Source organism: Oryza glaberrima, chromosome 3 (genome assembly GCF_000147395.1).
Source record: "Oryza glaberrima chromosome 3, OglaRS2, whole genome shotgun sequence".
Lineage (NCBI taxonomy): Eukaryota > Viridiplantae > Streptophyta > Magnoliopsida > Poales > Poaceae > Oryza > Oryza glaberrima.
In genome coordinates, this window is record NC_068328.1 from 34,297,365 (window position 1) to 34,316,830 (window position 19,466).

Sequence of the window (19,466 nt, forward strand, 5' to 3'; positions counted from 1 at the left end):
TACAAGGCCGATGCAACACTGACGTGGCCATCAATTTGATCCCGTCACGTCTCCGCCCTCTTCTCCTCGCTTCTTCTCGCCGCCGCGCCCGCGCGCTGCTGCTCTTCGCTTCTTCTCGGCTTCCCTCCGATCTGAGAGAGCAAGCATAGCAGGAGATCGGGAGACCTGTGTTGCGCGCCATGGCGGCGATGGTGGTGGGAGCGTTGAGGAGGGGAACGGCCACCGCCGGGGGGAGCTCGCGGTCCTTCGCCCGATCGCTCCCTAGACCTGTAAGCTTCTTCTTCCCCTTGTGCATTCGATTCGATTAATAAGCGGTTGATGGAGGAATGTTTCGAGACGATTTCTCCTTTCGATTTCGTCGGATTCGTCGCTTTTGCGCTCCCACGATTGGCTCCGACTGTGCCTAACCGCGTACTTGCTCTCATGCCCTGATGATGCTAGGTGAGCACGCTGGTCGTAGCGGAGCACGAAGGTGGGTTCGTGAAGCCCTCATCTCTGAGCGCATTGGCGGCCGCAGAAGCAATCGGCAAGGATGATAATAGGGTTTCTCTTCTGTTGGGCGGATCCGGGCCGGGGCTTCACAAGGCTGCCGAGCATGCTGCGTCCAGCCATCCATTGGTATCCGAGGTATGGTCATGTGCTACATCTTGTTCCTATGTGTTGTTGTGCTTGAGCGATTGAATTCTAGAAGCCTATTATTGATTCATTTCAGGGATGGAGATGATAATTGATAACCTCTGCTCTTCGATATTGTGCTTATCAGTTGGCTTGCTTTCGCTGCAGGTTCTTGTTGCTGATTCAGATGTCTTTGCGCATCCATTGGCTGAGCCTTGGGCCGAGCTACTTCGTTCTGTTCAGCACAAAGGTGGATACTCACATGTTATAGCGTCATCAACCTCGTTCGGGAAGAATTTGCTTCCACGTGCTGCTGCCCTTCTTGATGTGTCCCCTGTTACGGATGTCACTTCAATATCTGAGCCACGAGTCTTTGTGAGGTTTGTCGTCATACATTCATACTCCTTTCCATGAAGCTTAGCATTTCAAGGAGAATTGCCCGTCTGCCATTCTGTGTAGTGCACACCTTTCGCAGATACCCAAGGTTATAGCACGAGGTTTTGCAACACACGATGCATACATGTTGTGTAGTACATGAAGCATTTTCTATGCATTTCACATGTTTTGCAACTTAGCTACATGCAATCTCCAGACAATCTAACCACTATTTGACACTGAATCTGCTAAATATTATTACACCACTGTTTTTCCCTTTTCTAATGCTGATTAATAGTGGTTTTTCCATTTTCCCTTTTCTTTGGACACTGATCTTATTAGTTTATGGTATCCTATGGGCTAAAGATTAATCTTATGAGCCCATTTCCCATGAGTGCATAATGGCATTCTACATTTCTTTCTGCTTGCAACCATGTGTTTCTTTTGTGGGGATCATTTTATCTGTATGAAGAACAATGGTATGCAGGGAACCTTGGGTGGATGAACCATTAGCCTTGTGCGCGCAGCATTGCAATTTGCACCCCCAAGAATTGTTCTCTCTTCTAATCCATATGTATTGTATACCTTTATGGTATAATAATATTTATGCTTCTGAATTCAGGCCCATTTATGCTGGAAATGCGCTTTGTACTGTGCGATATACTGGAGAGGATCCATGTATGATGAGCATTAGGTCAACATCATTTTCCCCAACTGAGGCTATGTCAGAAGCAAAAGTTGTACCTATCACCCAGGTTGATCTCTCTTTCCTCAGTGAAGGTTTGTTTGGTTTCTTCACCATATTCTTCTATTAAGAAAACAACGTTCTTATCCATTATGTTTTGCTCTTTTTGGATATTGATATTGAACATACTGTTGAGTGTTGAGTTCTGCACTGAACTCTGGAAATCAACAGATAATACTAGATCGATTTTGTTGTCTATGTCCTTATTGTGTTTCTGATGAAGTTGAACCTTGCTGCAGGGAAAATAAACTGTTTTGATCCTTAATATGGACACTTTTCTGACATCAAATATAGGTGTATACGTGCTTACTTTTTTCTTGTCAATGTACAGGAAGCTCTGGGAAATCTGCATGGGTGAATCTGAAATCCCAAGATACAGAACGGCCTGATCTTGCAAATGCACCCGTAGTAGTAACTGGAGGCAGAGGTTTAAAAAGTGCTGAGAATTTCAAAGTATTGGAGCAGCTTGCTGAGAAACTTGGAGCAGCAGGTTTGAACCTTTTTTTTTTCCCTTTGTCCATCTATACCTACTAGGTAGCACCCATATTCTTTGCGGTTGGTATTTGAACCTATCAAGGCTCGTGAAATTCATTTCGCTGTGCATTCGTTTTCTGACGGATTATGTTTCTCCTCTGTAGTGGGTGCGACCAGAGCTGCCGTAGATGCAGGATTTGTTCCCAATGAACTTCAGGTAAGCTCTACAAACTGAGCTCTATGCCACGTCAGGAGATAATTAAATAGATATGATTGGATACATGCCATGTCAGAAGATAATTGAATGGATTCAGCTGATATGAAACTGTAGGTTCCAGCATGTGCTACTACAAGCGTAGTGAAGCTTACTGCATTAGCGCCCTAAAAAAAAGGCTTACTGCATCAGTGCATTGCCATCATGATAGCTGCAAATTTACGCGCACTTTTATCTCTTTCCCTTGGTGCTTAATTTATTACTTATGTTGCAATGTGTTCTATCTCCCCTCAGGTTGGTCAGACTGGGAAAATAGTTGCGCCTGAGCTCTATATGGCATTTGGAGTATCCGGAGCAATACAACACTTGGCAGGAATGAGAGATTCCAAGGTTATCGTGGCTGTCAACAAAGATGCAGATGCTCCCATATTTCAGGTAAATCTTGGGTCTACAGAGCTTCATCAAAGATTTTGTTCTTCATGTCCTTTGCCAGTAGGCTTTCAACCTTAGGATTTTAAGATTCTTATAATCATGTTGGCCAGGTTGCGGACTATGGCATTGTTGCTGATCTATTCGAAGTTCTTGACGAACTGTTAAAGAAGCTACCTGACAAGAAATGAGCGTGCTAACATGATGATCCGTGTCCATGTCATATTTGTTCTAGTGTTCTTAATAATATGAAGCGCCCTTGTAATGTGATTCTGCAAAAATAAGTGTCGTTTCATATGATCACACAAGCACAAATAATAGACGTGATGTCGCTTCCTGTGCAAATACACTTGGACTAGCAATTAACAATCATCATTTTCACTAGCAGGTGTCGCTGAAAGTACAGTACAGGACAGCGAAACAGGTACAGATAAATCACAGGCTAACAACATACCATGAACATTTCACATGGTATTTGCCAAACAAGTTCATAGTTAGATTTGACACGCAAACATAATGTCCAAAGAATGCCCACAAAAAGGTGTATACAAGCTTTTTTACGACCTAATAAGAATTGAATGCGATACAAGGGTGAGCTAACGATTTTCTATGAGAATATCAGATAACGCTTGCCAAAACGCCTTATTGTTTTGTCGCCAAATGAACACGAATGCCAGAAAACGATAAAAAGAAAAAGGAAAAGGAAAAATGTAGAAGACATTCAAAAAGTTTATACATGTTACACGTATATGAATCTGCGCGATCCGTATGAGATTGTCGGGTAAAGATAGATAGGTGATCAAGACTCGGACTTATCAGGTGGGGTTCCCACCAGCCAGCCCCACATGCCACTGGAACTTTGCCTTTGCTTTGCCTCCAACGCTGCTTGCTCAGAGGCAGCCTTCTGTCTTCGAAGCAGCTCAACCTCCCTTTCCAATGCATCCATACTCTGGAGCTTCTGCCGTAGCTCCGCAACATCCACCTAGAAAAGCATTTTGGGGAAACCAAAGTGTGATCAGGATATACTCATCACATGTGCTACACAATAACCAAATTGTTTACTACTACTTGTTGAACTCATTTGTCTGCCACAAAACACACACACAGAGTGCAATTTCGGAAAGAAAGGACTAGGACCCTGTTTAGATAAGTTTTAGTTCCTAGCACATCGGATGTTTGAACACTAATTATAAATATTAAACGTAGACTATTAATAAAACCCATCCATAATCTTGGACTAATTCGCGAGACAAATCTATTGAGCCTAATTAATCCATGATTAGCCTATATGTGATGCTACAGTAAACATTCTCTAATTATGGATTAATTAGGCTTAAAAAATTTGTTTCGCGAATTAGCTTTCATTTATGTAATTAGTTTTATAAGTAGTCTATATTTAATACTCTAAATTAGTGTCTAAATACAGAGACTAAAGTGAAGTCCCTGGATCCAAACACCACCTAGGTTTATCATGTTCTCCCTTGGGAAGGTCGTTCAGGAGGTTATTTCTTATGCGGGTTAATCCGAGCTATTACTGCTGGCAACGTAGTAAAAATAGCAAATTTTGTTAATTTGTACAATGTAAGACTCCATACCTCAAGTTTGAAACATCTTGACTGTTCAGCAGCAAGTTGGCCACGGACAGTTTGAAGTTCCTACAAAATCCAAACCAACAAAATTGAGGATATATCGTTCCAAAGAAGTGATTCAGATCTCCACATACACCAAAACTCGTAAGGTGTGCATAGCACTATGCACACCATGTAATCCAAATGTACCTTTGCAAGGTCAGGTCATCTACACGGTTCATCTTACGTTCCTTTGTGGACATGTATGCTAGGCAAAATATGTAGTGCAAACCACATCTGTAGTGGAAACCTGAAAACTATTATTGGATCTAAAATGGACAACAGAGATTTGTCCACGTTACCAAGAATAAAAATTTTACTCCTAGATTCAACCATGACTCGTGACATGGAGAAATCTCATGCGTCCATTTTTTTATCCAACGGTAGTCTACAGGTTTCCACTACCTATGTGGTTTGCACTTCATATTTTTCCTATATGTCAGGACCAAGACATGTTAGAAACAGCGATAATATACTGCTAGCAATGAACATCACACACTATTCAGTACAGGGTAAGCTCAATCCTAGTGCATGTGTTAAATAGTGCCATAGGGTGTTGTGTGTAGTACTCAGACTACAGGTTACAAAGCAGATTATAAAACAAATGAAAATGTAATAACAATAAGTTACATGCAGAAGAATTTGTAAAAATAGGTTCATTGCATAATTGAAAGATTATAATTGAAAGATTATGCAGGAGGCTCACCTTCGTCAGCTCTGCATTTCTAGCCTCTGCTTCAGCAATCTCTTCTTTAAGCTGTATAGTTTGCACTTGCTCCCTGTTAAGTGCTGCTTCTAGTTCCTCTTTCTCAGCTTTAAGAGCTACTAAAAGTTCGTTTGCGTCATCCTTCTTCTGAAAAACAACACAGCATCACCAGACAGAACAGCTGAGTGTCTTAAAGCATCATTCCTCATGGGTAAGACATAATCAGCATGGTAGCAACAAACAATACTGGAATGATTATTCACAGAATTTTATTTTCACAGACACTAATTTTCTAAAAAAAAAAACCATATTTGCAAAAAAGAGTCAACACACTTTCTGTTCAATCGAAGTGTACTGCACAAGAGATTACCAGGTCTGAATCAGCACTGTCCATGGCAATCTCACGGATCTTCCCATCATGAGAAAGTTCAACCTCGGGTTCCAGAACGCTGGATGTACCATCTGATGCATGCTCTTTTGTTTTTGACTGCAAATCTGATTTGAGGGTAAGTTTAAGAGCAAAGACCTGTCCATCAGGAAAAACCTTGTTACAAATTACCTCCACACATAGATACTAAAAATAAATCTAAAATCCTAAAGAAAAGCCAGTTACCTCATTGCTGTATCGTCCATTGTATCCTCCAAAAGAAATGAGATAATCATCTCCATTGTAATTGCTATGCACTAAAGTCATGCCCTAAAAGAATAACAGATCAAAACATTACCAACTGAAACAAAACCATTCTAAGCACTGCGTAATACTCAAGAGTCGTACCTCGCTGGCAAGGGGAACACGACCTTCTACAGAGCTAACAACTGACCATGTTAAAGTTGACATATTAAGCACAAGTGTTTCAGAGACACCTGCAAAGAATAAAGTATAAGCTAAATACATTCTAACTGTAAATAAAGTATATATATAATTTAAAATTGATGAACCTACAGCAAGTGTACAAAAAATACAATCAATTTGTTACTATTTAAGAACTCCATGTGGCATTAGAATGAAAGTAACCTTAATCTTCCTAGTTTTAAGGTACAACTTGCATATCAAGATGGCAAGGATAGTTGTACTGGCTTTGTGGGTTTTACTGGATATAGTTTCTAGGTTAAGTGATGCAGATTGTACCAGACAGTGAACATTGATCTAAAAAAGCTTCCTGCATATAAGGCACCAAGTTGACAAGTTGCATAGACAAATAATAAATTCTACCACTATCTAAGTGTTGGATCAGGGCTGAGGTGCTATACACAGACAAGGATTGGCAAAAAAAAAAGGTGGCTTCCAAACTCTTTGCAGTGCAGCAATTGACAAGGTACAATAATAAGTGTAGGAATTATCTAAGGAGGTGAAAAAGGCCAGCAGTAGTATGAAGACATCTTTGCATTGCAATTAGTAAGAAAATATTTTTCACATTGCAAGTGTACGCACTAAAAAGCATACCACTTTTGTTATTGCCACCACCAACTATGTACCAGTTCTCCCCAACGGTTGCACCTGCATGGCCAGCTCGTGGGCTTGGAGCCAGACCCTGTTGTTTGGGTCTTGACCACTCCATCTGTAATTCCATCGATAAAATTAGAAATCATGCCACATTGTATAGATGCCAATGTTTGTGAATTCCAGCAAGCTAACAGTTCTTACTGTTTGCAAATCGAGGACATGCAAGTCATTGAAACATGTTGCATGAGACCCTCCACCAAAAATTAAAAGATAGCGATCAGCATGGCAAGCAGCAGCATGATCTGATCTTGGAGAAGGAGGGGTGCCTCTACAAAAAGCCAAAAAATATGATGAGTTCATGGAGATATAGTAACATAAGTTTAGCCCTCAAAATAGGTTGTTCTCCATTCTATCATTGTCCAAGTTTATTCAATATATCATGGTTTCAAGATGCATAAACAGTGCATGCTAGAACAGCTGAGCATAAGACAAAGATTCAAGTACTCACATTGCATCCACATCATCCCATGTCATGGTCTCAAGATCAAGAATGTGCAAGTCATTTAAAAGACACCGTTTTGCATCTTCACCACCAAACAAGACTAGAGTTGTTCCAACTAAAGTCACAGACTGACCTCCACGAGAAACCTGCAGCAGATGGAACTTATATAAGAAATTTATTATACTTGAATATACACAGAAGACAAAAGAACATCATTTTTAGTGCAATCATCACTTGTTTCATGCCTGCCAGACGCTTTTCAGTGCAGTGATCACTGGTAGCGACTCTTGGACCATTTGACTATGCATCAGTGACTTAAAAGCATATTACCTAGGAATAAGCATTCCTTCCATAAACTTAACAAGGAGAGAAAAGAAGCAAAATATGATGATTATCCCAAATGCTTAGTTGTATGAAACAACAAGACTTGTAAATCCCTTGCTTCTAAAAAATTAGAATCAAACATAGCAGGTCTCCAGCCTCCATACGATTCTGAAGCCCTCGTTTTACTGCACACTATACTATCTTTAAATAAATCAAACTCTTAGTTCGAACAAAGCATATTTGGCTGAGCCCATTGTGCATAAGCACTCTCCACAAACTTTTAAAGTATTTACGTTACACGTAGCAAACTGTGTTCAATCTATTCACATTTAGAATAGCTGAAGTGCTACTTAACTTCACTTAGTAGTTGAAACTCGGAGAGACAGAGAGAGTCCTCTCTCATACTTGCTGATCAGCAAGGGAATTGGCAGGAACCAACCTTAGTTGCCCCTCGGTAGAGTGAGTCTACTTAGCGAACTGGCAGGACGCGGAGATAAAATCAAGCAAAGTACACAGAATTTTCTTTTTTAAGACGGGTTTACTAATTAAAGCACAGTGAAACAAAGAATAGGTAGTTGATTACATTTAAAGGTCTTTGTTCAGAGCTTGCTAGGTTGAAGGAATAATTACCGGTGGTTTTCCATAAGTCTTGACAATAGACCATGTACAAGTATGCGGATCAAATTCCTTCACTAGCATAAAATACAAGAAGAAAAATAATAGCTTAGAAGAAAAAAAATGACAGCAATGGGGACACAATTGGATCACAGTACTGTGTTAACCAAAAAGTAAGTTTTAGCAAACCTGTAATGTTCTCAGACGGATCTTTTGTGTGCCCAGCAACAGAGAAAAATTTGTTGCCCCAAGATATCTACAAAATAGCATCAGAGGATATCAAGCTAATCATCATCTGAAACATAGATAGTGACATTTGTTCCAAAATTTACCAACGAATGTCCAGCACAAGAAGAGACTTGTGCTGATTTAGATGAATCAGTGGATCCTGCTTGAAATTTTGCATCAATCTTCGACCAAGTCAAACTCTTCAGATCCAAAGCCTGTGCTCAATATAGATAGTGAAAGAAATATGCATTAGGTCAATGTTACTTAATGATACAAAGTTATTTAAATATAGCGGATGAATTGCCATTTTTTTGGGTAGATTCAAGTTATTTTCATCATACATGTCTTCAAACTACTCTTTCTGAATATTATGCAATATGAGCCTCCCATTCTGCCTAATTGAGTCAACTTCATGCAGGAAATGCTTACATCATAAATCATCCATAGTTTCATTTGTAATCCCTTTTAGGAATATTTGTTGTTATCTTCTCGTTTCAAAACCATCTATGAGTCATACTGTAAATTTTGCATGAGCATGAAAGGCTGGTACAGATTACAAGTTACACATGGTTGAACATCACACCACGATTACAACATATCAGGCTTATTATCATGAACATAAATGGGCCTTTATCCAGATAGCATATCCAATAAATACAAACACTTCAGGACAATTCTATGACAAACAGCAGAATGGCAACTGCTCATATGTCTCCAAGTCCAAGACAAAAAATACTTAGGAGGTCCACATGCAACCTGCTTGACTGTTATATTTAGCTTCACATACCTGAAGGTCGCTAAGGTAACGCCCATTGTGGTTTCCCCCAAATATATACATCTTATCTTGCACCACAGTTGCTCCATGCTGCAGGAATAAAAGTTCATATTAATGCTATGAACAGAGGAAGGGGAGAACTGGGATAACAGTTCACAACTTAAAAAATAAAAATAAAATAGGCAAGGTAGCCAAGGCCCCAGGTGCATATGGCATACCTCGTAACGAGGTTTGGGCCGCTGCCCATTAACAGATAATGGAGTCCATTCTTCGTGAACACTGACAGCACTAAGACCTTCCAGAATAACAACTTTGTCCTGTGTCTCCACTGAACTTCCATTCTCAGATATGGTTTTAGGTTCTGGAATCGATGTTCCATTTGTTGAAGCCAGAATAACCTTGGGATCTTCCTTTGGTTTCTTGTAAACAGAAATGCAGTAAGCAAAATGTTAAGTTTATTTCACAAACAATTTATTAATCAGGGCATTGAGATGAAACTACAGCTGATAGACCAATACTTTCAAAGATTAGAGTGAATTCTAAATAGATAGGCAAAAAAACATAAGAAATATACTTTTGACAGGAAACAACCCATGCGTACCCACTGCATTTATGAGGTTACAGAATGCAACTTACATGCATTTCAATATCTACAACAGGCTCAGGGTTGAACTCAGGAACCCTTGAGTACCATCCAGGATCTTCCTCCTACCAAAATACCAGCGCATTAAATCGTTGTGCAAAGGGTGAAGAATACAATGTAAATAGTCATACCTCTAAGATTTTAACAAACAGGCGCATCGCCTCTGCCGATGGCATACTTCCAAGCCCATGCCAGCTGAAAATACAAATGTGTAAAGAGACGATCATGCTTTAAAGACATGCAGTATCAACATTTGATTGAAGGTCTATGGATATTCCTGCCACCGGTCAGCTCTCTAGCTTATCAGTCCAAAATTTAAATTACACAAGACAGAAATCCTCTTCTAACTTCTGGGCATGTGATAGCATTCCGTTCTAATACTGGCCCAATGATAAGCAATAAAATAAGGCAGCAGCACAAGACAGATAGCGACATCATCTTATATTAACTAATAACTAGCATGTGAAGTTTCAACCTCCAATTCGATCACCAATGTTTCCGTTTCTCCAGAACTATCAAGTTCGCTAATACGGAGACAACTTCATGCAGGATCGCACTTTAGGTAATACTAACCTTGTCCATTTGCTCTGCTCCACAGGGTTCCATGCCCTGGGTTTCGGCACATTGCAAGGCCCCACTGTTGCCTACACCAAAACGAACGCAAAAATTCATTCCGCCAGCCAAAGCAAATCCTCCCTCCCAAAAGCCAGTGATCAACAAACTAACGCTACAATTCAACCCTGCGCATCATCAATTCCACCTAGATCCACTCCACGCATTTCCCAACCCCCCATCCAACCGAGACAAATCGCGTCACCTGCTGGTAGAGGCCGTAGAGGAGGAGGGCGACGTCGTTCTGGAAGCGGGAGATGGCGGACGAGGAGGTGGCCCCGCCGGCCCCGAATCCGGCGTAGGCCGCCGCGGCGTAGAAACGGTCGGGGTAGGCGAGTCCAGAGCTCGCCATGGCCGCGCGCCCGCAACGCAAGCCCTAGATCTCTCCCCGCCCACCCACTCGGATGAGATCTCGCGCCCACTGCCCGCGAGGCGGAGAGCACTAGCGTTCGCCCCTCCTCCTCCTCCTCCTCCTCCTCCTCCTCGCCGCGGCGGAAATGGAAATCTGCAGCGATTGGAGACGAGAGAATTCGAGATCTGGGAGGCTTCGCTCGCTCGACCGACGCTCGCTTCGCGGGCGATGAATGATGGATGGCTTTAACGCTCGTTCTCCGAGGTGGCGCGGGGGTGTCCACGTGTCGGTGACATGGTGGGGCGAGTGACGTGGTAAGAGAGTCGTCGCGGTCGCCACGACGACGGTTAATATGAACCGGGTCTACGGCGCGGGTCACCGTGAACCGCGTCTAGTCTACGTGGAGGAGGGTAGGCGCGGGTGCTGGAGTAACGAACGTGTGGGAAGAACTAGGAAGGTTGTCGTGGTGTTGGTGGGAGATCCATCCTCATTCCTCGCACCGCGGTACCACTAGCAAAAAAAGCGCTAGGCGGCTTTATACACTGCAAATACTGTATTCAAATATGCTAAAGGGCAAACAAAACAAACTTCTCACGTACTCCATCCGTCCCAAAATAGAAACATTTTTAGCATAATGTCAAGTTAAACATTTTTAACTTTAACTATTAATAGCAAAAAAAAGTTAAAGAGATCAATAATATAATATTGTTACTAGATTTTTCATTAAACAAACTATCATAATATGCAATTCTTTTTATTTAAAACATCTTATTTTTATAGATATTGTTGGTCAAATTAGCATCTCGAAGACTGTGTCGAAGTCTAAAAATGCTTATATTTTCGGACGGGGGAGTATAGTTTACACTTTACATTACTCAGGTTTGATAATGCTAGATTTTTAGGTTAATTAGATCCATGTTATATCATTGCAAATTTATCTATTCAAAAAAATGTCATTATAATTCATTTATTCGCAGTCATGCTACCGAGAATTTACAAAATTAGGATTATGCCACCGCCGTCACATTTTTCATCCATCTCCTTCCCTTTATGTCTTCTACTTTCTTTCTCCCGTCTTCTTCACTCCCTTCTCCTCTTTGCTCAGCTCCTTCGATGACCTTATGCTTCACCTCCGTTTTGGGCACTATAACGAATAGCACACCATTCTTTAGCTCGGCGCGAACCTTGCTCTTGTCGCCCACATTGGGGAGCGCGAGCCACATGTTGTAGGAGCTCATGCTGCACTCCTTCCACCACCCATCGTCGGAGCCCCCTGTTCCTTCTCCATCCTCCTTACTGTGCTCCCCGCGGATGACAAGCATGTTGTCCTCCACCATCACCTTCACATCTTCCCGTGACAGGCCCAGCATGTTGAACCGTATCTTCACCTCGTTTGTCATCATCCATGACGTCCCGAAGCATATCCGCACCTTCCCTGTCGCCGGCGATCTCCACAGCGCGACGGGGAACCCCAGCGTGACATTGTCGAACATTCAGTCTATCATGTCCAGCATCTATCGTATCATCCGCATCGGTGATCGTATCCACGAGGGCGAATGGGGATATGTTGTTCAATGCCGAGCGGCACTGCACGACATTCCCCTGCTGGTTCCCACCGTTCTATTACCTGACGTGCTCCTCCAGGCGGCGCGGATGGGGAGGCACGCCACAGGCGAGACCCGGGTGACGAGAGCGAATGGACCAACCGTTGCACTACCAAATAGAGAGGAAATCAAAAGCATTGAGATGGAGATCGTTGGAGAGGTCGCGTCCGCCATGGCCTTTACTGTGCCAAGCAAAGAGGAAAGGAGAGGAAAGAAGATAGGAGAAAGAAGGAAGAAGATGGGAAAAAAGGAGATGGATGGAAAATGTGACGACAGTGACACGATCCTAATTTTATAAAATTCCAACGGCACGGTTATGAATAATCGAATTGTAATAACATTTTTCTAAATAGACAAATTTACAGTGGCATATATCCAACTAACCCTAGATTTTTAGACATATGTTTGGCTATGACCTCATCAATTTTATTTTCAAATATATAAAAGTATAAGCTATGCTTAAAGTTCCTTTCATGTATAAGAAATTACAATAAAAATAAACAATAGCTATGCAATAAAATAAATTACATATGTTTAAAATATAATGGTGTCATATATTAAAACAAAAAGAGAATAATTTTTTCATAAGGCTTGGTAAGGTTAACTTGCACCTATATGAATTAAAAACATTGTTTTATAGCAATACTAAACAGATGTGAATTAGGTGTGTTTAGTTCGCGAAAAGAAATTTTTTGGGTGTCATATCGGATGTTTGACTGGATGTTGAAAGGGATTTTCGGGCACGAATGAAAAAACTAATTTCATAACTCGCCTGAAAACCGCGGGACGGATTTATTAAGCCTAATTAATCCGTCATAGCACATGTGTGTTACTGTAACATGAATGGCTAATCATGGATTAATTAGGCTCAAAAGATTCGTACGATTTTCATGCACACTGTGCAATTAATTTTTTATTTTATTTATATTTAATATATACTTTATACATATGTCAAAGATTCGATGTGATGTTTTTGAGATTTTTTTTCTTTTTTTTTACTAAAACAGGCTAGTGGGAGTCAGCTAGAGGGCCTTGGGCGGGCAGAAAAACACCGAAAAGCTGGAGACCGAACAAAACCGAGCGGACCGAACCAAAATATCGATTTTTTCGGTTGTCGGATTATGCTTAACCAAACCGGCTTTACTCTTTAACCAAACCGGCCCACCCCCTCGCTCCACCCTGACTGCGTGTGCGTGAGGTTGAGGTATCCCCAAATTTCCTTCCGCCGCCGTGCTGCTGGTCACCGCCGCGGCGAGGCGAGGCGATCAAGAGCTGAGCTACCGTGGAGGCGTGGACTGAGAGTCTGAGAGAGCAATGACGCCGCAGCTGCAGCCGAAGCAGATGCACTGGGCGAGGGCCGACTCCTCCGACTTCGGAGGCCAAATCCCCGCCCCTCGGAGGTAATCCTCTCGATCCAATCCACCTCAAATCCCCGCCGCCGCGGCCGCCACCTGAAACCATGTGAATTTTCGTGCCTCTGCAGCGGGCACACGGCGGTGAGCATCGGCAAGTCCAAGGTGGTCGTCTTCGGCGGATTCGCCGACAAGCGCTTCCTCTCCGACATCGCCGTCTACGACGTTGGTAATAAGCCCCACCGCTTGCTTCGCCTGATTGCAAGCGCCACGATTCAGACGATTGATTCTGTTTAGATAGCGCTACGAGAGAGCGCTGAACCTTATTAGCTGTGTGAACTTCCGGATGCAACTCGTGTTTGCAGAGAATAGGATTTGGTACACACCTGAATGCAATGGGAGTGGCTCGGATGGACAGGCAGGCCCCAGTCCAAGGGCCTTTCACGTAGCTATCGTCATTGACTGCAACATGTTCATCTTTGGCGGCCGATCAGGCGGCAAGAGGTCTGCGATTCATACGGCTATTTGCTGGGATTTGAAAAGCACCCTATAAAGAATTGCCTTATTTGTTGTTTATAACATGATGTTCATTGCGCAGATTAGGTGACTTTTGGATGCTCGATACTGGTAAACTTCTATACTTTCTCAAGCATTTTAAGACCCCTTCCTTAATTTGTTTGGGCGTATAGTGGAGGTTCCCGTGATTACTAATAACCGTCATGTTGCCTCTTTCATATTCCAGACATATGGCAATGGTCAGAGCTAACCGGCTTTGGTGATCTACCATCACCTCGAGAGTTTGCTGCTGCTTCAGCCATAGGAAACAGAAAAATTGTTATGTAAGCATTCCATCTAATGCAAGTTTCCCTTTCATTTCTGGGTACCATCGCTTATGAGTTATGAAGAACATTTGGTTCATCCTGATTCAGGTATGGCGGTTGGGATGGCAAAAAATGGTTGTCGGATGTATACATCATGGACACAAGTAAGTTAACTTCTTGTTCTTATTCAATCAGGGTTGAGTATTTAATTTATTTTGTTCAGGATGGCAATAAAAAAATCAATCAATTAATAACTACACTCTCTATTGGACAGTGTCACTTGAGTGGACAGAATTATCAGTTACTGGATCAGTGCCACCTCCAAGATGCGGACATTCTGCCACAATGATCGAGAAGAGGTTGCTTGTATTTGGTGGCAGGGGTAACTTACATTTCTTGACTTGACTTGTATTTGCTGATGATTTTTAATTATTAATGAATCAATGCATAACTTTTGGCCATCAACATATATTTCTGATTATTTCATATATTTTTTTCAATAGGTGGAGCTGGGCCCATAATGGGTGATTTATGGGCTTTAAAGGGTGTCACTGAAGAAGGTACATCTTCCTAGTTGCTTGTAAATCTACTTATATTGAGAGGGAAGGAGGGTGGGATACTAACTGCTATTTAAAACTGGAAAACTCAACTATTTGCCTGGGATGGAGGGGGAGAAGAAGAGGAGCGGCCGAATGGGGAGGTCTCAGGCCATCCTAACTGCTATTTACAACATCTGACACACAATAGTTGGTGGTTTAACCATTTGCCTCTCAATAGAAGCTTACTGTAGTTGATAATATGCCACTTAATAGATGTGCACACTCCATGTATTGCCCTTTGACCAAATATTTTTGCATGTTTCTCCTGTTGCAATGGTGAGCCCACATTTATTTTTGTTTTAATAAACTTGCCTTTCTTAGTTGATGTTAGCTATTGTTAATTGGAAATGAAAAACCTGGTTATTGCCGACTACTGAGTGTGCTTACATTCTTATTCCTTCAATGAGATTACACAATTTTTTGATTGCCAGCACCTGATGTTTATTCTATTTTGGAAGATAACGAGACACCAGGTTGGACACAATTGAAGCTCCCAGGACAATCTCCATCTCCACGATGTGGTCACTCAGTAACATCTGGTGGACCTTATGTATGCAATTTGGTGTCCTTATATTTGCTTTCATACCATTTCTCTTTCTAGTTGCTTCGTATTTAATTGCTGATATCTCAATTGAGTATTACGTACTGCAAGTTCTCTCAGTTGATTGTTCTGTTATACTAGAATAGGTATCAGAAACTATTGCCCAGGAGTAGAAATGGAATGCTGGTTCACATTTAATACTTGTTGACACAGTACAAACAGCAAACTAGGGATGCTCAGTGTTTTGCCATCACACTATTCAATGTTGATGTTAAGTTTGCTGCTACAATGAATATAATGGTTTTTCAGTATATGACATACTGTAGTTGGACATACCAAAATTTTTATTTTTTCAAAGCCCGCCTGTCTTATTCTTTACTTGGAGACTCCACAAAGTAATGCTTTTGTTCTTACCAGGTAGCTTTGCAAATTTACGCTATCCATCAGTTCTAGAGTCACAAAGTAATTCTTTTGTTCTTTACTGGGTAGCTTTTGCAAACTTACGCTATCCATCAGTTCTAGAGCTTATGTAATTGGAAGATGGGTTTCTTCTCCTGGAACTATCCATCAGTTCTAGACATTTTGTTGTCCAAACTTTTAATTCATTGCGCAATAGCATTACTAACAACCATATATCTTTTGGTTAGCTCTTGCTGTTTGGAGGACATGGAACTGGTGGTTGGCTAAGTAGGTATGATGTGTACTACAATGAATGTATTATTTTAGACAGGGGTAAGCACCAGCAAATTTTCTGATTTTTTTTTCATGTTGTTGTGAGCATGCATTGGGATCATTGATATGGAATTAGCATTACATTTTTCTTGATGTCAACACATGCACTTATTTTGACTGTCTTGTTGACACCCATCAGTTACATGGGCAAAATCCCTTATATCATGGGACGGGGGTAGTAGATGGTTTTCATAATCACAAAAGAGTGCAATCAGTGCATGCTGGTAACTAAAAAATAAGATGTGATTCCACAGTGATACAAAATCTACTTCTCATACTAAGACAGAGTAGCTTTGACAAAACATTCTTTGCAATATAACTGCAAACAAATCCCAACATTGATCAAGAAAACTGGAAAAGTAAGCGGGTTAATATGGTACTCTTGATCGTTACTACCCGAACAAGCATTAGGGAAGACAGCTAGCAGGTGGTTGGGGTATCGAGTTATCCTACTACTACCATGGTACTCAACCACATGCTTCATAGCCAGCTTGGGACTTGACACCCATAAGAGTAATTCTGTAACCTCAACAACTTACAGCAGCAATTATTATAGATACACTAACAGAAAACATATGTGCTCTCCTCAAGTCATGGCTTCCTTACATGTCCTGCACTCTTTGAGGCATTCAGCGCACACATCATATGTCTGCTCTGCACCGCTGTGTGAAATTGTGATCATATGCATCCACTTCCCTGATCTTCATGTTCTAGAGTCCAGACAATCCCAAATATCATGTCTTACAGAGCATTCTGTTGCTTATGACCAGCGGATAGAACTTATATCTGTTAGGTTGTTAGCATACCACTTGGCCATCTAATTTAGTTTTGTACTTTTCTTCCATTTTTTTCTTCTCTTGTAGCAACCAGCAGTACTTATAGTTTTTCATCATCACCAACTATATTTGCTGACTAAAATTTGGCATCTCAGTCTCTGTTCAATGGAAGCTCTTAGCAACAAGTAATGAGCCACCCCCTCCTCGAGCATATCATTCTATGACTTGCATAGGGTCTCGATTTCTTTTATTTGGTGGCTTTGATGGGAAAAATACGTTCGGGGATCTATGGTGGCTTGTTCCTGAAGGTATGGTCACTGTTCAACTGAAGAAGATTCTTTATTGATATAATGGAGTGCAGTTTTTATTCTTACAGCTTTACTCCATAATGCTTGATGGGAAAATATTTTTCTTCTTTCTGAAAACTCTACCTGACCGAATGCTCAGGTGATCCTATTGCGAAACGAGACTTGGTTCCTAATGTTGATTCAGACAGCAAACCTAGTAATGTGACTGGTGGTGCTCAACATTCCGCATCACAGGTATGTATTTTTGCGTGCTTGTGTGAGTAACGATTGACCTGTGGTTCAGAAGGTTTCCTGGAGAGTAAAAGTGAGAAGCCAATCTGGAAACTTGAGATGATGATAAAAAAGGTATAGTTACTAAAAGATGCACTTATCGCAGGAATCACAAGCTGGGGAATCTCCAATGATTGACTTGGCAAAACGATTGGGAATTTCACTTTCTTTAGAAGCTTCAGCAAGTTTTGTTGACGAGATCAATGATAAAGAACTAATTGAATTATCATCTATGCTTTTTGGTGAATCACCCCCTACCGGTGACCAGCATGCATGCATTCAGGTGCTCTTGTCTCAGCTATTCTGTAACCAGATCCAGTCGCATTGGTCTATGAAGAAATGTGATGTTTTTTTTTTTTGTGCATGGTACAGGCACTTCGTGATCATTGGACAAGTATTCCAGCCAACTCAATACAGCTCCAGGAGCTAGGCCCTTTACTGAGGGATTATCAACGCCTCATTCTTCGCCGCTATTTGTACGGTTCCCATTCTTGCGTTTTCCCTCTACTGTCTTTATTTACACTTTCTTAACCATCTGCGTTTATGTACATCATCCCTCTTCCAGAAAATGAATTATTATGTTTTGTCATGGTGATAAATCCGAGATGCTAGCATAATTTGTTTTGTTTTGCACAAGTAATAGTCACAAGCTGTATATTTGTACCCTTTATTGCCAGTCTGTTATGCTCAGCGGTAACACATGAGCATGCATAGTAACCTGATGGCCATTATCAGGCTTAGAGTTTTTACAACTCACAAAATGACAACGGTTCTCTTTCTATTCATCAAATCAAGTCCTGAATTTAAGTGAAGAGTATTTGTTAGAAAAATTTTGAATTGATTATGATTTTACTAGTACTTCCTTCTTGCAACGGTTACAGGGAAAATTCATTCACGTCTTTCTATGAGAAGGAAGTTCACCGCTTCTTCCATTTGAAAAATGCTTCCGAGGTATGTATAGTGCATATATGATCATCTCCTATCAGTTAATGCATAGTTGCATAAGGAACTTTCTGCCATTTTCTCCTTGACACTGCCTTGTATCTCTGGTGTACTTCAGTTACGGATGGATGACATCCCCATCTTGTTGATGGAGTATGGAAAGCTGCTTTCCACCTGAGGCTGGGATAGCATCTTAGTTCTGACTCTTTACTTGGTAAGCGTCCCTGAACTCAACCACTGTGTTGGACACAATTATTTTTTCTACTGCTAGTTTTCTGTAACTATGTTATGCATCACCTTCATCCATGTGCCTTGTAGAAGGCTAGACACTGCTCACATCCGCTGACGAGTACTTCTATGTCATCAGAGAACATTAGAAGGCAAGGAAGCATAGCTGCATACATGGCATGCTTTCACGATCTTCAGAGCTTGGTGGCATCAGAGCTTTGCTCCCTGCTTAAAAACGTTTTCAGCATGGGCACGAGCAAAGTTACCGCACTTTCGGGTACAACGTCGATAGAATTTGTGAATCATGGGCGTGTTAAGAACCTACATGCTGCATTATCTTAAAGAAATCGAAAGCGACAACACCTGGCGGCTTGGTGCCGAGAAGCTGGCAGGAAGGCTCTTCACATTTGTTCACCTTGATTGATGTAGTATTCTTTCTTTGCTCACTAACAAAAATAATTATACATTCATTAGTGGAGTCAATTCTCATATTGATTCTTTTTCTTTGATTGATATGGAGTCGTGGCCATCTCGGCGACGGCACATTTGACATGCATGATGCATGCGTTGTACTAGTGCTGTACTCGCTCCGTCCAAAAAAACCCCCAAAAA

General features: G+C 41.4%; 3 protein-coding genes and 1 pseudogene across 4 annotated transcripts; 2 read left to right on the forward strand and 2 right to left on the reverse strand.

The window, feature by feature from the left end:
- Positions 1–3,197, forward strand: LOC127766659 (electron transfer flavoprotein subunit alpha, mitochondrial). Its single transcript, XM_052291769.1, has 8 exons — positions 1–269; positions 442–627; positions 784–995; positions 1,613–1,770; positions 2,067–2,225; positions 2,374–2,426; positions 2,718–2,858; positions 2,966–3,197. The coding sequence occupies exons 1-8, from the start codon at positions 180–182 to the stop codon at positions 3,041–3,043; spliced, it is 1,077 nt and encodes a 358-aa protein (XP_052147729.1). The 5' UTR covers positions 1–179; the 3' UTR covers positions 3,044–3,197.
- A 316-nt stretch (positions 3,198–3,513) lies between these two features.
- LOC127766658 (acyl-CoA-binding domain-containing protein 6) lies at positions 3,514–10,905 on the reverse strand. The gene is made up of 18 exons (XM_052291768.1): positions 10,535–10,905; positions 10,291–10,361; positions 9,849–9,912; positions 9,711–9,782; positions 9,293–9,493; positions 9,087–9,164; positions 8,404–8,514; positions 8,261–8,327; positions 8,087–8,148; positions 7,139–7,278; positions 6,832–6,958; positions 6,631–6,745; positions 5,962–6,050; positions 5,800–5,883; positions 5,557–5,712; positions 5,187–5,333; positions 4,448–4,507; positions 3,514–3,834 (listed from the first exon to the last, which is right to left on the reverse strand). The coding sequence occupies exons 1-18, from the start codon at positions 10,679–10,681 to the stop codon at positions 3,652–3,654; spliced, it is 1,974 nt and encodes a 657-aa protein (XP_052147728.1). The 5' UTR covers positions 10,682–10,905; the 3' UTR covers positions 3,514–3,651.
- A 783-nt stretch (positions 10,906–11,688) lies between these two features.
- Positions 11,689–12,459, reverse strand: LOC127766457 (26.7 kDa heat shock protein, chloroplastic-like; annotated as a pseudogene).
- Positions 12,460–13,456: 997 nt separating this feature from the next.
- On the forward strand, positions 13,457–19,349 carry LOC127767397 (protein GLUTELIN PRECURSOR ACCUMULATION 3). Of its 2 annotated transcripts, none has more exons than XM_052292727.1 (17): positions 13,457–13,685; positions 13,769–13,866; positions 14,003–14,141; positions 14,236–14,264; positions 14,380–14,476; positions 14,567–14,622; positions 14,733–14,840; positions 14,962–15,018; positions 15,516–15,607; positions 16,246–16,330; positions 17,262–17,414; positions 17,554–17,648; positions 17,791–17,967; positions 18,057–18,160; positions 18,566–18,635; positions 18,745–18,840; positions 18,945–19,349. In XM_052292727.1, the coding sequence occupies exons 1-16, from the start codon at positions 13,600–13,602 to the stop codon at positions 18,802–18,804; spliced, it is 1,506 nt and encodes a 501-aa protein (XP_052148687.1). In that variant the 5' UTR covers positions 13,457–13,599; the 3' UTR covers positions 18,805–18,840; positions 18,945–19,349. The 2 variants fall into 2 exon arrangements, with proteins under 2 accessions (XP_052148687.1, XP_052148686.1); XM_052292726.1 differs by having other exon boundaries at positions 18,994–19,349.
- Positions 19,350–19,466: the final 117 nt, after the last annotated feature.

Excerpts from the sequence above, each read along its gene's own strand:
- LOC127766658 (XM_052291768.1), bottom strand. The coding sequence starts at position 10,681 with ATGGCGAGCTCTGGACTCGCCTACCCCGACCGTTTCTACGCCGCGGCG. Across the intron at positions 8,515-9,086 it reads GTTACCTTAGCGACCTTCAG|GCTTTGGATCTGAAGAGTTT; the intron begins GTATGTGAAGCT and ends TATTGAGCACAG. Across the intron at positions 5,884-5,961 it reads GTGTTCCCCTTGCCAGCGAG|GGCATGACTTTAGTGCATAG; the intron begins GTACGACTCTTG and ends TTATTCTTTTAG.
- LOC127767397 (XM_052292727.1), top strand. The coding sequence starts at position 13,600 with ATGACGCCGCAGCTGCAGCCGAAGCAGATGCACTGGGCGAGGGCCGAC. Across the intron at positions 17,415-17,553 it reads ATGGTGGCTTGTTCCTGAAG|GTGATCCTATTGCGAAACGA; the intron begins GTATGGTCACTG and ends CCGAATGCTCAG. Across the intron at positions 17,649-17,790 it reads CTCAACATTCCGCATCACAG|GAATCACAAGCTGGGGAATC; the intron begins GTATGTATTTTT and ends CACTTATCGCAG.
- LOC127766659 (XM_052291769.1), top strand. The coding sequence starts at position 180 with ATGGCGGCGATGGTGGTGGGAGCGTTGAGGAGGGGAACGGCCACCGCC. Across the intron at positions 996-1,612 it reads GAGCCACGAGTCTTTGTGAG|GCCCATTTATGCTGGAAATG; the intron begins GTTTGTCGTCAT and ends TTCTGAATTCAG. Across the intron at positions 1,771-2,066 it reads TCTCTCTTTCCTCAGTGAAG|GAAGCTCTGGGAAATCTGCA; the intron begins GTTTGTTTGGTT and ends GTCAATGTACAG.